General features: G+C 45.5%; 1 protein-coding gene across 1 annotated transcript in view; it reads right to left on the reverse strand.

The window, feature by feature from the left end:
- The window catches only part of PKD1 (polycystin 1, transient receptor potential channel interacting), a 75,407-nt gene that overhangs the window by 9,506 nt on the left and 42,625 nt on the right, over positions 1-23,276 (reverse strand). The window contains 13 exon segments of the mRNA XM_018561025.1: positions 168-243; positions 1,289-1,494; positions 2,461-2,510; positions 3,428-3,544; positions 3,653-3,779; positions 6,185-6,395; positions 6,485-6,628; positions 9,415-9,585; positions 10,359-10,527; positions 10,529-10,554; positions 11,793-12,049; positions 17,918-18,074; positions 19,583-20,185. Of these exon segments, the coding sequence (XP_018416527.1) occupies positions 168-243; positions 1,289-1,494; positions 2,461-2,510; positions 3,428-3,544; positions 3,653-3,779; positions 6,185-6,395; positions 6,485-6,628; positions 9,415-9,585; positions 10,359-10,527; positions 10,529-10,554; positions 11,793-12,049; positions 17,918-18,074; positions 19,583-20,185 (2,314 nt within the window).

A 23,276-nucleotide genomic window follows, 5' to 3' on the forward strand; every position in this document is an offset into this window, starting at 1 on the left:
CATAGATGTCAAAAATATATATTACTCATTGCAGTCCAAAGTTTTGCACTTTAACAAAATAAAGGAATGGCAGCTTAAACCATACAAGTCATTAAGAGGAAAGAGAACACAGTACATTGTAAATGTAGTGCATGTAATGCGCTGTATGGCCTCACAAATGTACTCACAGGTCCGACAAGAGATCTGTCTCGGTACGGGAGATCCTCCGCAGCTCTAGGGGGAGAGACATGCTGCTGGCTCCATCTTTACAAAACACAAGAAATGATAGGTTAAGATTATCCCGTGTCCCTGTTATATTAAACATATGTGCTTTCCAGTAGACACCAGAAAAGTACAAGGAGGTGGTGATTCAATGGTCCAGTCTGCAGTGCACAGTTGACAACTCGGGGTAAAAAGATCAGGACCCTGTCTGACAGAATACCCAGTGCTGGCGGCAACTTGGAAAGTTAGACCGCTGTCCTTACAAATGGGTAGAGGCCCGGGTCTCCAGAGGTCCCAAGTGCCCCCCTGCACACTGCTCTAATCAGCTCTAAAAAGTACTTTGATTGGACCTGTGTGCAGAGGTATGTAGGACTGCTGTGAGTGCTGGGGTCCGAATATCCACGGTGCTGCCAGTACAGGGTATTTAAACTCTTGCTGGAGCTCTTAGAAACTTAAAAATAAAAAATAAATAAAAGAACAGTACATATATAAAACTGTATATACAGCATGACTCTATAAATAGGGAGGGATCAATTGGGCTTTACATACCCAGCCCCACGTGCAGGTTCCCTTTAGTTCCCCACTGCTGCCTCTGAAGCTAAAAAATAATAGCTGGTATTTCCAGGCATTGGGGACATGTGAATGCCTCCCATAATGTAGTGCTGTGTTCCTGAGCTGCCAATTGCTAGTCCTGAACATTGTCAGAAAGCGGTGGGAAGGAAGCCTTTTAGCCCTGTTCCATCCAGATAGACTTCAAGCATGTAAAGGGCTACTCTAGGAAGGTGAGGATATATGGTGGGTCACATTTACAAATAGTGAACCTGTCGCTTTGCCTGCATAGGAAAAGCTTTACGTTCAAGCGTTAACATGTACCCAAGTCTCATGAGCCCTTGTCACCGCAATGCAATTATTTGTTAACGTGCTAGAAAATCTCTGGACAAGCAGTTACCAATAATCCTGACAATCCAGACTAAACACTAAATCTACTATTGTAGTCTTCATCACCAATATTGTGACAGACACAGCTCAATGTTGTCCCATCAAACTCCATCATTTCATAATATCACTTCCATCCTTGTATGCTCACCTGATGCTAAGAAATGGCGTGGAATGGATGGGGGAGGGCCTAGTACCACACTGTCCTCCTCACTGGGATGGGAGCTGCCATCTAACCCAAGGTTTCGACTGCTGCGGTGCTTCTCCAATTTCTGGATGCTGTTCCCCATGATGGTCGGGTCACTTAGTAGGTCTGGCCAGCTGAGCATACCATCATTGGCACTCCACTGAATGAAACTGCAGACACAGACATATATGTTAACCCAACCTCCCAACTTACTGACATGAGAAAGAGGGACTCCTGTTGGCAAAATGAATACAAGCAAGAGGACACACACCTGCCATGCCTCAAGTCAACCAGGCCGGGGACAATACATAAAGTGATGGGTTAATCCCACTAATTTTCTTGAAAGAACTACTCTAGGTATAAATAAACCTTGCAGTGGGGGGGGGGAGGGAGAGGTGGTACCCAACACTGCATGGGTTAACTGCTCCTTCTTCTCAAATAAAGAAGATATACTCAACTGATCCTCGGGTCCAGTGGCAGTGACTGCTCAACCCTACCCCCCTCTGCTCCAGCTGTGATATATATGTCCCTCGGCCTCCTCACGTCTAATGGACTGTATTAGACGTGATGATGTCAGTGGGGTTTAGACCGCCGGAACCCAGGGGTGAAGAGACTGCGGAAACTGGTCTAGCAGCCAGGCTGGACCGAGGATCAGGCGAGTATTTCTTCTTTATTTGAGCCCCTTAGAGAAAAAACGGGCAGTTAAGCCTTGCAGTGTGGAGGTATAGCTCCAACACAAGGGTTAATTTTTCTGAAACCTGGAGTTCTTCTTGAAAATGGATTTTCAAAGTAACAAATTCAATAATTTTGAAGATGGATAAAAAGTTTAAGGTAGTAGAACACTTTCAGTTTGTTCAGTAATACATGTTTATAGAGGTCAATACATCAGACCAAAAAAAAAAAAATGGACAATTGAGGAGGAAAGAACTTGGTTCCATAAGAGGAACAGTCCCTCCACAGGTAAGACAGTTGGGAGCTATGATCGTAACTGGGGAAGGACTAGAGTTGTAATAATTTATGCAACAAAAAGTGATTATGAAATCCAGTAGACAGTTAAACAAGGCAAATAAATGACAACAAAGAAGAACTGAAACCTGAAGACCAACATCTAGAGATTTACAAGTCTAGGCACTAACCCCTTTGTGTCATCCACGATTATCTCGGTCTTGGTCTGGTCAGAAAATACCTTTGAATATGAAGAAAGAGATATTATCACCACATCAGTATAACTTTACAATTCTTAAGTGTTTACACTGATAGCCACACCATCACATATATTAAAGGAGACGTACAATGCTATTCACAAAATGGTGAAGGGTTTGGAGAAGGCAGGAGAAGTGAACAATCTAGACCAAAATAGCTGATTTGTAAAAATTCTCCAATTCAGCTCACTTTCCAGTTCAGCTATATTGTCCTAGATTGTTCACTTCTCCTACCGTCTCCAAACACTTCACCCTTCTGTGAATAACCCTGTTAGACTTGGGCAATCATGGGACACAGGTCAGCTGTAAATGATGAAGCCCTGACAGTAGACATTTTTGTCTGTTCTTTTGCCCTTGTCCATATTTTCATCCATTGCAGTCTCTCCTTGGAACACCTCTTCCTGTTCCTAGACCCTGACGACAATGTAATCCAGTAATCAGAAGGCAGGGTATACCTTTACAACTCCAGATAGGCTCCTGTGAGGCTAAAGAGCGGAAAGTGCCTAGGCACTGTCATTGGGTGGATGTGGTCTGCTGCTTCTAATCAGGAATTATATGCCAAAGACACATTTTTTTTATTTAATTGCTTTGCCACTTTTGTGAACTATGCTAACAAAACTTCGTTAGACAGCCAAACTTTAGATTTTAGGTATAGGTCCACTTTAAGGCCTCATTCACACAAGAAAAGGCCGCGTGCACGGCCATATATCGGGCAGCTCCGAGGAAGGACAGGTGCTGCGTGTGATTAGTACGCAGCCCCTGTCCTTCTCTATCCCGATACGGTTGTGCACCTAGCGCGGAGCTGTACATGCCGGCCGTTTCTCGTGTGAATGAGGCCTTAATGGAAAATATAAAGTAAAAATGTTTTGAGGCCTATCTATGAAAGATGTGACATCCTCACCTCTCCATTTATCCCTGTATATGTCATGAAGGAACTCTCCATCATCATGTTGTCCAAGTAATTATCGATTTCCAAGGAGTTCTGATCAAAGTATGTGAGAGACGGCCTGACACAGGTCTGTGGGAAGAGAGAACACCAATATCGACCATGCTGTGATATCTGATGTGATATCTGAGGGAGACGCAATTAAATGCCACCTCCAATGATAGACACCTGTCAACTTACCTTGCTGCGAGCTCGCCTGAACAGGAAGAGGATGAACAAGTAGATGGGATAGACTAAGACGCTAGTCACCAATCCTGCAGCCACTGAGTCCACGCTGAAAGGAACCACCTGAGACACGGCACCATCCCTATAAGAGAGGAAAACTGGTTGTTTATTTAGTACTACGAGAAAAGAATTGTGGAACAACGTAAGATGACCATACATTGAATTTTAGCCATTTCCTGCTGCATCAGCCAAAATTAAATCTGTGGGTGGCACTGCCGCCACCACCAGCCCGCTAAACATTGATTGGAGGAATTGGGTCAAAATGTGTCGGCCATACAGTGACTGCAGCCAATCAAACAATAGCTGGCAGGGGAGATTCCCCCATCCACACTGATTAGATTGGATTGGGAAATCGAAAGGACAATCTGTGTATAGCTGGCTTTAGTGTTACAACGAACGAGTAGTCATACATTGCAATATGTAACATAACAATAATTAGACTAGTTCATAAGCCCAATGGTGACTGGTTCCCCTTAACCACTCCCTGTCCGGAGCAATTTCTTAATTTTTCACACACAAATCTGAATTTTTGGCTAGAAAACAGATTAAACCCCCCAAACAATTATATATTTTCTAAAAGCAGAGGCCTAGAATAAAAAAAATTCTAGTTGCAATTTTTTTTATGTTGCACAAAATGTTTAGGATATAATACACTGAATTGAATTTTAGTGCACACAAACAGAATATAATACCCATTTTTTTTTGTAAAGTAAAAAAGATGGGGTCATGTCAGGTAAATAGATACCAAACATGTCAAGCCTTAAAATTGCATGCGCCTATCAGACCAGGGGAGGACAGATTCAGCCCCTTCCTTAGCCCTTTGGCTCCATAAGGTCTAATTTTAGTGATAGATCAGAGGATCTGCTTTCCACGAGCAGAGGTTCTCATGACAAATTTTCCAGGATCTAGTTTTAATGGAGACAGTTCAGATCATCTTTGGACTTTGAAACCCTCATGCATTTCGTGTGAATATGGCTCCATGTGGTTGACCGGGTGGCTTTCCCTGGCTGGGCGGTGGGAGGGGGCTTTTCTTCTTGCTTCGCTTTCCTTTCCTTCGGTTTTGGTCTTCTTGTCCCTTTTTCCTGCAGACCTGTTCCTCTATGAGCTTCTCTTCTCCTTAGCCCTCATGTGCTTCCCCTTTCCTCTCTACTGTAATTGTGTTTACTCTTATGTTTTGCTCTTTTTTTGCTTCTTGTGTATAATGAGACATGTGGAACGTATTATAGACACTCTCACTTATTGTGTTCACAGCGCTGAGGCCTTTAACGCTCATCAATCTAGCGTTAAGTGAGTAACGGCCCTAGAATTATTGCTCTCACTTAAACTTCATGGTGATATGTAACATGTGTGGTGCAAACGTATTTTTTGCACGTAGGTGCTCCTGACGCGAGTTTGCATTTGGATGTGTGCGTACATGGGGGCGGTGGACTTTAAAACGTTTTTTTGTGCTTTTTTTTTATGTGACTATTTTTAAAACATTTTCCACTTAATTTAATTACTATCACATAGCAGCAATGCGGTGGCAGGTCCTCTTTATTAGACCCCTAATGTCATCAATGGACCCCAAAGAAGCTGATGAAGTACAGATGGTGCTTCACCAGCTTCTTCTCGGGCAACAGCAGCCGGGGAAATGACAGGCTAAAACCGGAAATGACGAAATACACACTAATCAGAATGAAGATCTGCCGCTGGAAGTGTGCTTATCTCCTTTCAATCAAGGCACAGAGACCTGCCGTTTCTGGTCACGGGCACGCAATGAGGACAGCAGAGCCCAGGATAGCCAGCAGCAGCAGTGGTGGTGGGTCGGTTGGCAGGGGACCCTCTTTCCACCAGCTGCATACAAGTGATTGGGTGGCTCTGTGGCTGCCCAAACACTTGTATGGTACAGCTAGGCGCCGACTGTAAAAAAAACAGTATAACCACTTCAGGACTGTGAAATGTATATATGTACAGGGGTCCTGAAGTGGTTAAATTACCTTCCCATTCAGAGCAAAGCAACAGCTTTGCTTTAATCGCCAATCCTATGGCAGTAAATGCTCATTGTTCCAATCATGGGAGAGACCCCATTAAAAATACCTGCTACTTCTGAGAATGGAGGAGCATGTGATCGGAATGGGCCAATAAGCAAGCTCACAGGAAGAAAGCAAGTAAATAAAGTTATATTTACTACTTAAAGTAAAGCTGTCTGTAAGAAACATGGAGCCTGCCATTGCTGACGTCTACTTCTGAAGATAATAGTTGCATGGCTGTAATGATGACCCTCCTACTTTGGTGCTTTGAGTCACTGATTCAGATCAAACAGGCAGATGACTCCTAACTTTTACAGATGACTCTGAAGGTGATGAAGCCAGCGTGTAAACATAAAAAGCAGGCCAGCAGCATTTGTTCACGTTCACCATGACAGCCCCCACATTTCTCCCATGGCAGGTTTACTTTAAGCGGCTGAGAAGCAATCAATGTGGTCTATGGAGGTGGAGGTACACCCACCCATGATTCCGGTCTCCCACAACGCCATACCAAACCACATTGGCACACAGGAAGAGGAAGATGAGAACCGCGCAGCAGGTGGCTCTCTGGACGCGGGTGAAGCGGCTACGTGGAGGGCGATCCCACATAGATAGCCAGACGTGTTTCTCCGAAATGCCTCTCTGCAGTTCTGCCATGAAAATCCGAGAGAATCTCTTCAGCTCCGTCTCACCTTAACGGGCAGAAATACAAACACGTCAGCGTGTATCCAGAGAAAGTAACGCAAGCCATCTAATGCTCAAAGGAGTAAAGATCACTCACTGGCAGCAAAGATTTCCTTCTCCACCCGCCGGCCACTGTCCTCCTGACCTACAGACAGCCAATCATTGACCAAGAAGAAGAAGTTCTTGCTGCTCTGCACGTCTCGGATGATGACGTGCTGGATATACCAAGATGGACTGAGCCCTGGGACCAACAAGCAAATATCAGCATCATAATATCATAACATTGTGTACCATAAACAATTATAATTTTATTAATAGTAAACTTGTTTTCACTGTGTTTCACCCTTTGTTACATCTCTGATCCCCTGCAGTCTCTATGCAGCCACTTTATGTCTACCTGCACTCCAGTGACGGCATTTCTGATGGTGACAAAAGTGGACCATGCCTCTATAATGTGGGTTGAAATGGCCCACCTGTAGTCTCCATTTGAGGTCCATGTGACAGGGTGACAATGCAGTGGCACAATTGGTAGACAGGGACAGAGCGTTGTTACCCTACAACAGGAAGTACCTGGACAAAGGGCCCTTATGGCAGGATCACCATGCAAATGTAAAAATACTGAAAATGACCTATGAAATGACATTAATAGGTTAAAGCTTATCTTAGAAGTTAGTGAGTGGGTTTACAAATACTTTAAAATGTTTATTTGTGGATTGAATGTTTCTTATTTCTTCAATCTGTAACCATTCCCATGAACAGATGACATTTGTTCACAGGTCACTGTAGAGATGAATAATCTTTATGGTGACCACATGCAAGTCTAGTATAAACTACAGCATTATTTGCAGTTCATGCAATGTGAATTATATATTAGATTGATATATTAATATAATAAGTATTGAAAAAGCAATTGCATAGCACTATATAACCTCATACTGGACCGACGGTTACCAATGTTATTACCTGTACTGGGAACAGCTGTACAGTAGAAATGCAGCCACAGACTGGCAAATACATTCCACCCACCAATCTGTATATAACCTTACAGCTGCACAACCTACAGTATGGTTTTAGAATGAAATCCGGGGATACCTTACTGACCATGCCCACTTTTAAAGGGTAATTCCATTTTCCCAGGTCAGGTGACTATGCTGATCAATGAGTGCTCACCATTTGCAAGCGAAATTCAAAATTCAGAGCGCATAGGGTAAGGAATGTACGCACCGGCGGAGGGGAAAGAGCATTTGCCCAAAGGATTAGTATATTTGGGTGGTGGGGTGGTCAGATTGGAGAAGTGAAATTAACCCTTTAACCACACCCACAAAAAAATCACATCCTCAATTGAAGCCAAAAATAACACCCTTATTTTTAACACGATCCCTCTCCTTTGGACAAAGAGACATTGAAGGTTTAACCCCTTCATGACTGAGGCCCTTTTTTCATTTTTTGCACCCATGTTATATTCCACATTTTAGGCCTGAAAATTACTTAAACCCCCCAACATTATATATTTTCTGAATGCCAAGACCCTATAGAATAAAATGGTGGTAGTTGCAAATTTTTATGTTGCGCAATATTAGCGCAACTCCTTATTAAACCCCCAACATTTAGTGAAAAATCTAATTTAATGCCCCAAAACACAACAAAATACCAATTTTTTAAATGACATATAAAAGATGAGGTTACAACGAGTAAAACGATACCCAACATGCATAGGTTACAAATTGCGTTCGTCCGTAAAACGGCGAAAAACTGCAGTACCCCAAAAAGTCAATAGAAGACGCTTTAAAAGCCCCCACAGGTCATCAATTTAGAGATACCCCAAAATACTGGCCCTAGAATTATTGCTCTCACTCCGGCGTGCGCGGCGATACCCAACATGTGTAGCGCGTTCGTCGTTTTCATACGTAGGCGCACCCGACGCGTGTTTACGTGGCGACGCGCGTGCTCGCGGGGGCGGGGGACTTTTAAAATTTTTTTTTATTATTATTAGATTTATTTTATTTCATTTTAATTTTAAAAACTGTTTTTTTTTGTTTTTTTACTTTACTTTGACTGCTATCACATGGGGGGGCTTACAAGCCCCCCCATGTAATAGCAGATGGTGGTGACAGGTCCTCTTTAAGGTGATGCTGGGGGTCCAAAAGACCCTCAGTGTCACCTTTACACTGGAAATAAGCTATTGAAGTGCAGATCGCACTTCAATAGCTTATAGCTGGGCTGCAGGAGCCCAGAACTGACAGCCCAGGGACCGGAAGTGATGCAATCTGCATCGCTCCCGGTCCCATAGAACGGGGAGGGGATCGATGAACGGAAGTTCGTCGGCCTCCTCCCCAGCTCCCCGCGGACACCAAGGATGCCGGTCCCGGGCCCGTAGGAGGGGCAACGGAGCCCGGGAAGCACGGCGGCGGTGTCCGGCGGGGGGGGCGGCCCCTTCTTCGGGACACAGAAGCGATCTGGCGACAGGTAAGTCGCCAGGATCGCTTCTGTTGTAAAGCCGACAGTTGGCTCTACAAGTTTAAACAGAGTCCCGGCGGCAAAAGTCGCCGGGAGTCTGTTTAAACAGCCCCGATGCTGGCGACGTACACTGTACGTCGTCAGTCACGAAGGGGTTTAATACAAAATAAACAGATTTCAAATAAGAGGCACCACGTTAAGCATGTGTAATTAGGACGGATGCTTTGAATGTATCAAGAAGACAAAAAATGCTGCGCACATAGGGTGCTGCCTGCCAAACACATAGGGGTATGGCCAATAAGGTGGGTGTCACTATGGGGTATTGCAAAATAAGCCCCAACATCGGTGGTGTTATTTGCAGCAATAGTAACCCCCAGCACAGGTGTAAGGTGCTGGGAATGTTTGTTTGCCAGGAACCGACCCCTCAAAACAAGAACTGCCCCCAGCAAACGGGGACAGGTTGCAACCATACAGTGCACTAGGGCCATCTCTAGGAAAACCAAAATAAAATATGTGCAGGTAATTTGGTATATTTTTACAAACATCAAAAAGATGTGATCGACGTTCTACCTTTGTTATCGTGCCACAGACGGATCTTCCACACGTTCCCCAGGCTCTTCTCTGTGGCAATCTGGAAGATATCCACGCTGTTTCGGTGGAAGGTGTTTTCACCATCCAGATGTCTGTGTCCACTTTTATTATCCACACCATATAAGCTGATACCTACATGAGCTGTGGTACCTGAAAAGCAGGATGATGGAAAATAGGGACAGTCAGTGTAAAAAGTGGCCACGGAGAAGATCACATCTGCGTATTGTCAAATGGACACAGATTGAGAGATCTCGGGGCAATTGCCCATTGAGACAAGAAACCTATTGTTTCCAAAGAGGTACAATAGTGTTAGTATGCAGTGTCTCCATACATGTGCATCTTTGGGTGACCCAAGAATTTATGTTTTTCATAAAGCTAAAGTTTAACCTGCTTACACTGCTTACACTGCTAATTTGCTTTTACTGCCTCATCCTTTCCCTCTTTATCAACATGCTAAATAAATTAATACATAAAACATTTCTGATTTTATTACATACCATATTTTGGACCCAGTGATGTCTGGACCCAGCATATCATGGCTGGTGGGAGTTGCCAGCAGAGTGCTGTAAATGGCTTTCTGAAAACATCACAGCACTCTGTCTCAGTACTCCTTTCATGAAGGCCACCCCTAGGTAAAGCACAGATGGGATACTGAGCCTCCATGATTGATAGAACTAAAATCCAAATTAATGAAAGGGGCGGGCCAGGGACAGTCAGGCTGGGGAGGAAAGCGCTTGATGATACTGGACATTCTCCCGCCAGGAAATGTCGCAGGCTCTATCTGAAGCAATTCCAGTTCAGGAAAGGAGCCTGTTAAACTATGTAAGTCTGAAGGGAAGTTCGGAGTTCTGATTTAAAGCCAGGCCTAAAACACATCATCAGGTTCCCTTAACCAGAAATCCATCTTATATAGTCTCACTCACCTGATCCCCGCCCCCATCCCGTCTTCACCAGGACCTCATATTTATAGACACCAGCCTTCCCGCAGAACGGTATGACCCCAGCCTTGCTGACATCCAGAAGATCAAGTTTGTGGACGATAATGGTGGCTACAGAGTAGGTGACGAAGCAGACGGCACAGGTCAGAAGTACGATATAATTGATTCCAGGAGGAGGAGGCTGCGGAAACAGACATACATAGAATAAAACTAGAGAAATGCCTAGAACAGCCATTCTCAACTAGGGTTACGCAAGAGGTTCCTAGAGCTGCGGCTGATGGACCTCCCAATTGATGGTGCCTAGGTAGTATTGAGGTCAACGTCGCCTGGCAAAGCCAGCAGCACTAAAAATCTTTCCAGCTGCCTTAAAGGGTGGCATTCTGACCACCATGGTAAGGTGGGCATTCTTCCCCACTGGCCACCAATGAATGGCCAGCAGGGGTTCTCCAAGACCTGAAAAAGATTTTAAGGGTTCCTTGAGAAAGGTTGCCCTAGAACGTTCCTCAGGCAGGTAAAAGGCTATAATAACTATATTATATTTTGTAAAGCTCCCTGCTAAAAACACTCTTCAGTATCTACTTTACCGACACGTTCTACTTTTTGGGTGGATAGGGGAAGGACTTTTAAATCAGTGGATTTAACCTGTGACCTGTTCTTAATAAATAGGGATGCACTGATACCGATACTAGTATCGGTGCCGAGTATTTGGGCAAGTACTCGTACTCATTACACGTTGCCCGGCTTCCTGATTGGCTGGAGAAGCTGGCTCCATGCTCTTTCGTCGCTTGTAACGAGAGAACATGGAACCAGCTTCCTGGCCAATCAGGAAGCGGGGCAGCGTGTAATGACGCGCTGCCCGGCTACCTGATTGGTCGGCAAGCTGGCCAATCAGGAAACCGGCACCGTGTAATGACGCAGCGCCCGACTTTCTGATTGGCCGGGAAGCCGGCTACATGCTCATTCGTCACCTCATGACAAGGGAGCATGGAGCCGGCTTCCCGGCCAATCATGAAGCCGGGCGCCGCCTCATTACATGGTGTCTTTACATGCCGCACGGCTTCCCGGCTAATCAGGAAGCCAGGTGGGGAGTCATTACACGCCGTCCGGCTTCCTTAGACTTCCGGTATCGGTATTGTCGAGTACCGAAACAAATATATCGGTACTCGTACTCGATAGCGAAATACCGGTATCGGTGCATCCCTATTAATAGATGAAGTAAAGTTACAAGTTTTATTAACTCCTGGGATGTGTCAATAAAACTGTCTCTGACCACAAAGGGTGGTCAGGATATTAACGGTGTATGCTACTCTGAAGGAGGGACTGCCGGGAATATTTCTATACTAAGAGCTCCATAATGTGTCAGCACTACATAAATATGGGAAATAGATCATTTACTACCAGATGAGTTCCAGCCTTCACTTACAGGGTAGATAAAGATGACAGAGTGGGGTGGGACAAAGAGGCTGGCACCGAAGGCGGTAAGATGCTGGGTCAAACAAACAGCCTGGTCAGACCGGGTGTCCTCCAAGGGTTTGACTCCCTCCGTCTTCCATTTCATCTCATTACCATCGAAGTACTGACACAGGGAGGTGTACATTCCCACCATCACTTCCACGGAGGACCACATGTAATGGTTGGTGATGTTTAGGTAATAGTGTCTGGTCAGGTTTCCTTCCCTAGAAGAACAAACACAAAACATTATCCCATATTTCCTATCTGGTTGTCCTGACTGCTCTGCTTCATGTGAGTTTTTGGTGTTTATTATATCTGGAGCCTTTAATGTGTGTTGAGCTGGTTTCTTACTGTTCTTTTCTGTTCTTGTCTAAATCTAACAGTACAGTGCATATCTCTGCAATATGAGTCCTGGTAGCCCTAATCTGCAGGCACGAAGTTCTTCGGAGAGGTAGGGGCGATACCTATGGTTCAAAAATTATTATATATATTTTTTTTGTGTTTGCTTCTGAGTTTTAATAGTGGCTGGTTTCATGCTTCATCTAGCCCTTCTAGGGGGAGGAGTCCTAAAATGGGGAAAAAGCATAAAACCAAATCTTCTCATCACAAGTCTTCCTAGCCTGGCAACAAATCATCTAGATCTACCCGTAGATCACCTGGCTTGGGCACAAGTCGCCTCCCTAGGGAGGGTTCTCCAAGGTCCCCTCCCTCAAAGCCCACCTCTGGTTCCTGCTGGGGTTGCAGGGCCCCGGCCCTTCCTGACAAAATGATGTGTCTCAGGTGGCTGCGGAGGAGACTTCCCAGACTCGGGATGTCAAATCTTACATTCAGGAGGCGGTGGCGGAGGGACTTAAAATGTTTGCCAGTCGTAATCCAGCTCCTAAAAAGGAGGAGGGAGGAAGAAATGGCAGGGCCTCATTCATCCCTTGATTCCCCGGCGGAGGAATCGGATGGGGAGGAAGATGGGGAGGATCGGTCATTTACCTTTGACTTCTCCCTTGTGGCACCACTTGTCTCGGCAATCAAGCTAGCCTTAAATTGGGAGGATGAGCCAGTACCAGAGCAAAAGCTCAGAAAATACTTCCCAAATCTTAAAAGGGATTTGCCCTCCTTTCCTTTATTCTATGAGATCAAAGAGGTCATGGAGAAAGAATGGGCTAGGCCGGATAAAAAAACGAGTTTGCCAAATTGTATCCGTGCAGGCCATCTGACTCAGAGTTGTGGGATAACCCCCCCAAAGTAGATGCTGCTCTTCAACGTTTAGCGAAGCATATGGTTTTGCCAGTAGATGATTTGGTCTCTTTCAAGGATGGCATGGACCACCGAATAGAGTCGGATCTGAAGAAAATATATTCTGCAGAAGGTGCAGCCTGCAGACCTGCGGTTGCTCTTTCTTCTGTCAGTAAGGCCTTCAGGATCTGGATTGGAAGAGTGGAGGATGCTCTTCTATCAGGTACTCCTAGGGAGGATATTGTGGCGTCTCTCCACGATCTGAAGATGGCGACCGACTTTACAGCAGAGGCCTCGGTCCATCTGGTGAGGCTCTCTTCTAGACTGATGTCCCATTCGGTGACAGGTCGTAGAGCGCTTTGGCTAAAGCATAGGTCGGCGGATGGGGCCTCTAAGCAGGGGCTTTGTTCCGTCCCCTTTGCAGGAAAATTAATCTTTGGAGCACATCTGGAAGAGGCCATTAAGAGAGTGACCGGAGGAAAGTCTGGTTTGCTTCCCCAGGATAGGAGGAGGCGTCAGCAGTCCTTCCGCCAAAACAGGTCGAGATGGGGTCCATCACGGGAGCAGTTCCGTGAGTCCAGGGCGTATAGACCTGGTAGGGAGTTCCTCATGGGCTCCTGGAGAGGAGGTCAGTCTTCCTTTTTCAGGGGTGGCCGAGGTAAGCCCTCCCAAGCTGCTAAGACGGAGAAATCATTCTGAAACGAGGCCCGCCCTTCCGCCTCCAGTGGGCGCAAGACTGGCCTCTTACGGGCAGATTTGGGCGGACAACATCCAAGACACTTGGGTACTAAAGGTGATTCAGAGGGGGTACAGGATCTAGTTTTCTTCCCTTCCACCAGATTTTTTCATGGAAACTGCAGTTCCAAAAGCATCAGAGAAGAGAGATTGTCTCAGAGCCTATATCGAAGAATTACGGCACTCACGGGCGGTAACCCCTGTACCGCATCATCAGCGGGGAACAGGGGTTTACTCTCCGCTTTTTCTCGTCAGGAAGTCGTCGGGGGCATTCAGGCCTATCTTGGATCTCAAAAGATTAAATACGTATGTCAGGACAGAGCACTTTCGTATGGAGTCCCTCGAGACTATAAAAGATGTAATCAGGTTCAAGGATTGGATGCTGACGGTGGACCTGGCAGATGCGTATTTTCACATTCCCATTGCGGAGGAACACCAACGGTTCCTCAGGTTTGCAGTAGGTCCGGAGCATTTTCAATTTCAATGCCTGCCGTTTGGCCTCTCGTCCGCCCCCAGGACGTTTACCAAGGTCTTCGTGACTCTGATAGCCTTCTTGCGGCTAAAAAATATCCGCATTTATCACTACCTGGACGATGTTCTGTTAATAAGCCAGTCGTTCAGTCAAATAGTAGCCCACAGGAAGGTGGTTCTTCGAACTCTTCACGACTTCGGTTGGCTGATAAATTGGGAGAAGAGCAAGCTACTTCCCTCTCACAGTTTGGAGTACCTGGGCATGATTTTCAACACCGTTCAGATGAAGGTCTTCCTTCCACAACGCAAAGTGCGCCATATAATTCGATCCTCCAATATGGTGAGCAGGTCAGTGTTCTGTGCGGCCAGGGTTTGCCTGAGTTACATCGGGTTGCTCTCATCAACCATCTCGGCCGTGCCTTGGGCCCATTGGCACTTCCGACGTATCCAATTTTGTTTTTTACAGCAGTGGGGCAGGGTCTCTCTCTCTCAAATTATTTTTTTACCCCGAGCAGTCCGGCTCAGTCTTCTTTGGTGGCGGAACCCAGGGAACTTGTCCAAGGGCAGAGATCTCAGTCCGGGGGAATGGATCACGGTTACATCAGATGCAAGTCTGCTGGGCTGGGGAGCTCATTGCCTGGATCAGGTAGCTCAGTCCAGGTGGGGCAGAGGCATCTCCCCTCACTCGAATGTTTTGGAACTCCAGGCGGCCTACGAGGCCTTACAGGCTTTTCATCACTTAATCAAGGGGGCGCGAGTCAAGCTCAGGATGGACAACAGGACTGCAGTCGCATACATAGTCCGGCAGGGCGTGACCAGGAGTCTTTCCCTTCTGAAGATTGCGGCACCTCTGTTTGCTTGGGCAGAGGATCATCTGCACGAGTTGATGGCCTCATATCTCCCGGGGGGTGGACAATTCAGTTGCGGATCAGCTGAGTCGAGTCTTCCAGGACCCGAACGAGTGGACTTTGAATCCCCGCTACCTGGAGCCGATCTTTCACCTATGGGGGACTCCCCAAATAGACCTGATGGCGACAGGGACCAACACTCAACTCCCGATATTTCTTTCATCAAGCATACGGTCAGGATGCCCTGTCCCTTCCATGGACTTTCAGCCTAATTTATGTCTTTCCCCCCACTCCATTGATTTTACGGACTCTACTGAAGATAGACAGGGAACAGGTGGAGGCAATAGCAGTACTTCCATGGTGGCCAAAGAGGCCGTGGTTCCCTCTACTTCTGGATCTCATGACCGCTCCTCCGATTCCATTTCCTTTAGAGCGGGACCTTCTACTTCAGCAGGACATGGTCCATCCCAACTTATCTCGCCTGAATTTGATGGCTTTCAGCTTGAGAGGAAGAGATTGCAGCGGCTCAGGTTCTCATCCTCAGTAGTGGAGACACTGTTGAAGGCTACGAAGCTTTCCACTAAATCGACTTATCATCGGGTCTGGGAGAAATTCTTATCGATGGCCTCGGATAGGGGCTGGGAGCCTGAGAACCCTTCGATTGGAGAGATGCTTGACTTCCTCCAGTCTGCCCTGGACGCGGGTCTAAGCTATAATACCTTACGTGTTCAAATTTCAGCTCTCTCGGCTCTGACCAAGTTCCGTTGGGCCTTTCACCCTATAGTGAAGCAATTTTTGAGGGCAGCCTTGAAGATAAGGCCTCCAGTGAGGCCATTCTTTCCCAAGTGGGACCTCCCACTTGTCCTGAGGGGATTGTTGAACAGTCCTTTTTCTCCTGCTATATCCAGTTCTTTGTATCACCTTACTTTGCTGACTGTCTTCATTACGGCCATCCTCTCGGCAAGACGGATGTCGGAACTTCGAGCCTTCTCTGTGAACGAGCCCTACTGCCAGTTTTTTCAGGACCGAGTAGTTTTGAAACCCAGGCCGGATTTTTTACCCAAGGTCTCTTCGGACTTTCACATCAATTGGGAGACGGTTCTCCCAGCTGTTCATGAAGCGGACCTCTCAATAGATGACAAGCCTCTTAAACAGCTGGATCCTGTGGATGTCTTGTCCACCTACATTACCAGAACCAAAGACTTTCGCTCTTCCGATAATCTGTTTGTTCTACCAAGGGGTCCCAGGAAGGGAGCTGCAGCTTCGACTAGAGTGTTGTCTTCATGGGTGGTCAGAGCTATTCAGCTGGCGTATGCCTCAGCAGGTCTACCTCCTCCTCTCGAGTTCAGGGCTCATTCAACCAGGTCGGTGTCTACCTCCTGGGCTGCGTACTCGAAGGTTCCGGCAGAGGTTGTTTGTAAGGCCGCCAGCTGGTCTACTCCTAATACGTTCATCCGTCATTATAGGGTGGACGTCTCCTCTTATTCAGCTGGTTCCTTTGGTTCGGCTGTGCTTTCTGCCGCCTGTTCTCGTTGATTGTACTAATAAATTATTCTTTTTTTGCATTGATTACCCTCCCATGTTTTTTGTGGCTAGCTATCTCCCGTGGTATGCTGACATGGCGTGAGCCAGGAATACGGAAAATTGTTATCATTACTTACCGTAATTTTCATTTCCTGGCTCTCCCCCATGTCAGCATAGCATTTCCTCCCTGGTGGTGTCTTCGCTCGGCGTGTAATAGAACGCATGGTGAGTGGAGCAGGGGGGATTTATCACCTAGTGAAGGTGGTCCTACTTGGGGTTGGGGGCGGAGCTAACCCGTGGTATGCTGACATGGGGGAGAGCCAGGAAAGGAAAATTACGGTAAGTAATGATTATTTATAGGCCCTGCAGTACCACCTACTGGGGTATTCAGTACCACCTACTGGGGTATTCAAAGACACCTCCAAACTAGGCGTAGCTCCGAATTAAAGTCTGGGGGGAACAGCAGGAACTGTAGCTCCGAATTAAAGTCTGGGGGGAACTGTAGCTCTGAATTAACCCCTTCATGACTGAGGCCCTTTTTTCCATTTTTGCACCCATGTTATATTCCACATTTTAGGCCTGAAAATGACGTAAAACCCCCCAACATTATATATTTTACTGTTTAAACAGCTCCGATGCTGGCGACGTACACTGTACGTCGTCAGTCACGAAGGGGTTAAAGTCTGGGGGGAACAGCAGGAACTGTAGCTCCGAATAATGTCGAGGAGTGGAACAGCAGGAACTCTAGCATGTAACCCATTCCAACAAGCAAACAAAAGGTTCTCTGAGCTTGTCTAACACTTTTCTGCCAGTTCATCTACTAACTTACTATATTACAATTTAATTGTTGGTCAGTTTTCAAAGTATTGATTTATATTACCTTCAAAGGGCATTGTACCTTCTAAAAGACGAACAGGTGATAGAACTGGTTTGCTGCAATTAAAGGTCTGTCTGGTGTTACTCTTTAAATCTGGATGCCAATCAACACAAAAAAAATACTATGTAGTGTCACCAGTATTCCCCCCACCTCCAAATCCGTGCATTGTATGAAAGGATATCGAACAGAGAGGCTGTGACCGCAGAAAAGGATTTCCATTCACTTTCTGTCCTGGTGACAATGGCCATCAGAACAAACAGAGACAGAATTACTCCAGAGGGGACACAGACAGCATTTAATATCGCTTGATTGGGTTTGCATTGGAACAATATCCACAGTAATCAGCCCATGTGTGAGCACCTTTACTCAGCTACATCTGTTATGTCCTCTGCCAGCTATTCTCTTACGTGGGAGCGATGAAGAACGTGTACAGCTTATGGTCATCTCCCTTCATAGCATCCATCGTGATCTGCTTCATGGCGCTGTAATTGTACTGGTTTGGATGATCAGTCTCATGGAGATAAGCGGAGATGTACGGCTCCTGTTCCATGTGGGAATACCATTCTGAGCAGAGACAGAGAAAATCAGTTTTACTATAGAAATAAAGAAAAATAAGCCAACAAACACCTTTAGAACAGACACAGCAAGCTCATTTCAAGAGACCCTGTCACTTCAACAAAAATGTGCTATAAGTTTATATGTGCATTTAACAAATTTCATGCATGTTATTTACCAGTAAAAGCCCCCTTTTGTGTAGCCATCCAAAAGCCCGGCGACTTCTGCTGGGTGCCACCATCTTGGATGTGATGTCAGCAGCACGAGCAGACTCAGAGCCATCACTCAAGTAACAATCTATAGCATTTCCCCCTTCTCTACTTCCCTGGAAAAACCATAAAAGGTTTTGTAGGGAAGTGAGGTGAGGGGTGGAGGAGCTTGGTGGTGGGTAGAACCATAACATAATCAGGGGCCAGCCAATCAACATACCGAAATGTGTGTTGCATGCTGAAGACATCAAGACAGCAAAAATTAGAAGCAGGGGCAATTTAGAGATTCAGCCCAATCAAAACAAATATTTCAGGTTTGGCAGAGAGAGATTAAGGAAGTATGGTGCCCTAGTCATGGTAGCAGACCAGGTTCACCCCTCCAATCTCTTCCATGGATAAGAATTGCAATAGGCACAGTATTTGCAAGCCCAATCAGACACAAGTCCATCTTCCCTTATCATAGGACAAGCAGGTGCAAAGCTTTGATCCACTAGCTCTCCCCCTGGTTTACTGCAGGGCATGAAGGTTGTAGGTGGACATCCATAGGGCCTTAGGCTCCTGTCTAGGTTGCCTTGTGGATAATCTGGCTCTGAGTTTTGGCAAATGTTGGGGATTAACTGTTGGAACGGTGGAACATCTGGACATTTTAAAGGCAATATTTTTCAGCTTAAGTCCCCAGGTCTGCCTCCCTACAGTGGCCACCACAAGATGGTTCAGTGGAATGTCCTGGTGAAACAGGAGTCAGACTCCAAAGTGGGCAGAGACAGAACACGGTATTATGGAGACATCTAGCTGCCAGAGTATCCAAATAATATAGGCTAAAGGGGACCTAAGACCACCAGACTTCATCTATAAATGAAACACTAACTATTGAGAAAGGCTGAGAATTAAAAAGAATTAATTAAAGAAATTCTCAGTCTTTTTAATTAATTCTCAGCCTTTCTCAATTTTTTCACTGTTTTGTTTCACTCGCAAAGATATTATACAGTTATATATCAGAATTCATGCGTTATAGCAGAGTGATTGATTGACACAATTTATGAAGATATATTTCACTTCACACATATTTTGGTTTTACACACTTTAAAGCCTTTAGCGCTACACTATTAATTGATTATCTCATTTGAGGCGCACTGCCTAAGTTTCAGCAGCTTCTGGCTTTGTTCGACTTCCTTTTTTCGATTTGGATCCAGAAGCGCAGGTTTTCTTGTTTTATAAACACTAACTATGGAAGGACAAATATGTCTAATTTCTTAAAACCCCCCATAATTTATGATAATCGATAATAAAAAGTTAATAGACACTCACCATCTAGGACTTTATAGGTAATCTGAATGTGAAGGCCTGCAAGCTCATTACTGTTCTCTGCCTCAATGTCAACCTTCATGGAGCGCCGGCTCTCCACCGTAGCCACGCCAGCTGTGATATTGCTAACACCGGTGTTATTGGCGATGATAACTGTGATGGCCTTTTCAGAATCCAGGCTCTCCACCGGGATTTGACTGCCGTTACTGGTCTGGAATTCCATAGACGCTACCTTGGTGGAGACGGTGTAGTTGCTGATGAAGCCAAAGGGATAAGGATTGGAGTCCACTTGGATCATGACCTGGATAATGTCAGTTAAATCTGGGAAGGTGCTATTAAAACCCTGAGGTATAAAGAACTGGCAGCCTGTTCGGTTACTGTAGCAAAGCAGGTTAAGAGGATTTGAGCGCTTGCCTCTGGCCAGAATTTCTCCTCCTTGTACGGTCAGGGGCTCCTCATTCAGCACCCTGGACTTCATCATGATCCTCATGAGACTGGAAGACAGATTGTAAGCTTCAGAGGCTACTGTCACATTGTTGAGGCCACCACACAGCATGTCTCCTTTGTGGACTGATGATTTGGTATTTACAAGTTGGATGAAATCTCCTATAACAGAACCAGGAATGTCATTAAAATTGTGACCAAAAAGAGATCATCAAGTCATACATAGGCTGTGTCCTGACTTTGGCATTTTTGGATCTGCTAAAAGTATATGCAAAAGGCACCTGTAAAGAAAGAAGCTAGACTTTATACTTGCCTTACCCCTGTCTTCTGCATGGCTGGGTTTAATGTCACCACCCTTATAAGAATATTCCTAGGGAACGCAGAGCAGGCCAGATCTCAAGAGAAGAGACTCCAGTCCACTGCAAGAGCATCTTCATACAAGATCTGGGCTGCGCTATATTCCCTAGGATCTGATAAGATAATGTTTCGCTTATGTTTACATGTGCCAGGAAATTTAAAAGAGAACCTTTCAATATGTTATTAAATGTTATTTGAATTGCTTGTCCTAAAGAAAACATATACAGCAAACTCCCAGTTATTCGGCACCCACGGGGATCGGTAGGTGCCAGAAAACTGTACGTTCCAGTTGCTTGAGAGTTAATAGTAACTCTATTATTAGATTAATAGTAACTCTCAAGCAACCACCACCCCCGTGGCGCCCAATTCACTAGCTTCCACAGCCAACAGGTGAATGAGTTTCAACAGCCAGCCTGCTATTATCGATTTCAAATTGCAATAGCCAATAGTAGGCTGGCAATTGAAGCCCCACCCTCTAAGCAGAGGAGCGGCCCTGAGAGAGAAAGGTCTCTCTCAGGTCTGCTCCTCTGCTCAGTGGGCGGGTGCAATAGCCAGCCTGCTATTGCAATTTTGAAATAGTCAATAGCAGGCTGGCTATTGCTCTCCATTGCTTACACTCTGCTGCTGACTGCACAATCTAGTCATTGGCGAGCAGCAAGGTGTACACAGAGAATTTCTTTAGCAACCTAAAAAATTAAGTTGCTAAAGAAATTTTTTATCTCCCCATGTCTTTCAAGCTGGTCGCTTGAGAGTGCCGGTTGCTTGAATGCTGGATAATGGGGAGTTTAGCGTAATGAGTTGCCACAATTATTCAAGCAAATGTATGGGCGTCTATTGGGCCTTGGTTATAAAAGTGTCCGGAAAAAAACCCAGAAGAGCTGCCTTTGTTGTATAGCAACCAATCAGATACAAATATACACAACCGGCACCCAGATATTTAAAGTAGATAACTAGGCATGGGCTCAGGTTCAGACTGAATCTGAGCTTGTCCAAACCTGAAAGAAAGCTGTGAAGCCTGGCGGGCTGGGCCATTTTCTGCCCCATGGCTGCATGTAAACAAAGGGACAGGATGCTGGTGACATCATTGACCTTACTAGCCACGTGACCTTATATGGCCAGGTCATTAGCCATATAAGACCAATCATGTCATCAGCATGCTGCTCTTTTGTGTACATGCAACAGGGGAGGGTATGCCCTTGCCACAGCCGGGTTCAGATGAGCATTTAGTCATCTGCTAAAGCACTGTGTATCAAATAACTGCTGTGTTATATTTCCTTATATTGAATACTGTTTTCACTATTTTTTTAACATTTTTTTCCATCTCAATCCCACTGATCTCTTTAACCCACTTCCCGTGTATATGCTCAAGCGCCAGATGCCCATCATTTCTCTGGACCGCTGGACCGGCTTCCTTATAGTGAAAACCGTGGCCCATGTCTGCACAATGTGTGTCGGTACACCTGCTTATAGTTTTTATCAGGGAAGCATATGACAGGGTACAATGAAGAAACACAACTGGGAGATGGTTGTTGCCCTATAACAGAAGTGCATGAACGTGGACAGCGGGATCGCCAGGTACCATTAGAGAAATAGAGAGTGAAAGCCTTGAAAATTACATTAACATGTAACAGCTCATATGAAATGTTAGCGATTGGGTTTAGTTCTACTTTTAAACCAGCTGGCTGCTGTGTGTCAGAACAAATAGGTCTTATTTCACTATGATAAATGTGGTCCACTTAGTCTAAACACAGAGACAACATTGGGAAGATATTGACGGCTGACCTCGAACAAGCTGGTAGTGGTGGAAAACAGAAGCTTATTTTTTGCATGGCTGAGTCTAATCTCCATGGCTGAATCTCAGTCTGGCTACAGAATAAACAGCGAAATGTCTGGCAAATGAAGACAGATCTCTAGTATATCTGCAGAAGGTCTATGCAGTCCTAGTTCTATAAATCTTTCCCTTCCAGGAGCCCGGAGAGGACTCATAATTCATTGGGAATGTTTCTATGTGTCAGCATTCTGGTTCCAACCCAGTGACATTATTAAAAGCCCTTATCTCTCCGCATTCCTCCACTGTCATTAGCACGCTTCAGTAGCTGCCCCAAGAAAACTTTGCATTACCGTCTTCTAATATTTATTGCCAGTTGTTCTGTCTTTAGAATATTTGCTGTGGAGACCGACAACAGTTTTTTCCCCCCATTAAAACCCCCACCAATTTAAAAGGAGGATTCCTTCCTATACTTATATTTAAAAGGAACCTGTCACTAGATCTTGCTTTACTAACTGCAGCTCTTAAGGGCTGGGACCTCTAGGTTCCTATAATCCTCCTGTTTGGTCCTGGAATCCCCCCAAGACTAGCTGCACAAAGAGGGGAGGGTTTCCACCTCTGTAACTCCTTAGCCCCAGCAAGATTCTCCACCAAACCAATGCTGAGCCCCTCCAATGGCAACTGAGAAACTCCCATTTAAAAGGGACTGTCCAACTTAATCTACTAACAGCACTGCTTAAAGAATTATCACTACAACTTAAAAATCATTTTTGAATTCCCTAGGGGACCAAGGGCCTGTAGCATCTGGTTCCATTCTGATCCATGCAGTGGCTATGCAATAAAAGAATATAATTATTTCTCTTTATGTTGGCTGTAACTCCACTCCAGGCCGCAGCCCAATTTATGGACATCCCAACAGAAAGAAGGAAGAACAGCAGTCCTATGTGTGCTCTGAACAATAGTGGGGACTTTACGAAAGCCACTGACCTTACCTGAATCAACCACTGGAGTGCCAAAGGCTTTAATTAAGTAATCTTTTATTGGAATTACTAAATTAAATTCTTAGACAAAGTCCCTTTGCCCAACCAGGATAAAGTGACAGAGTGTGTCCACTGCTCACCCCCGCCC

The sequence above is a fragment of the Nanorana parkeri genome, unplaced genomic scaffold (assembly GCF_000935625.1).
Source record: "Nanorana parkeri isolate BGI_ZX_2015 unplaced genomic scaffold, ASM93562v1 scaffold19, whole genome shotgun sequence".
Lineage (NCBI taxonomy): Eukaryota > Metazoa > Chordata > Amphibia > Anura > Dicroglossidae > Nanorana > Nanorana parkeri.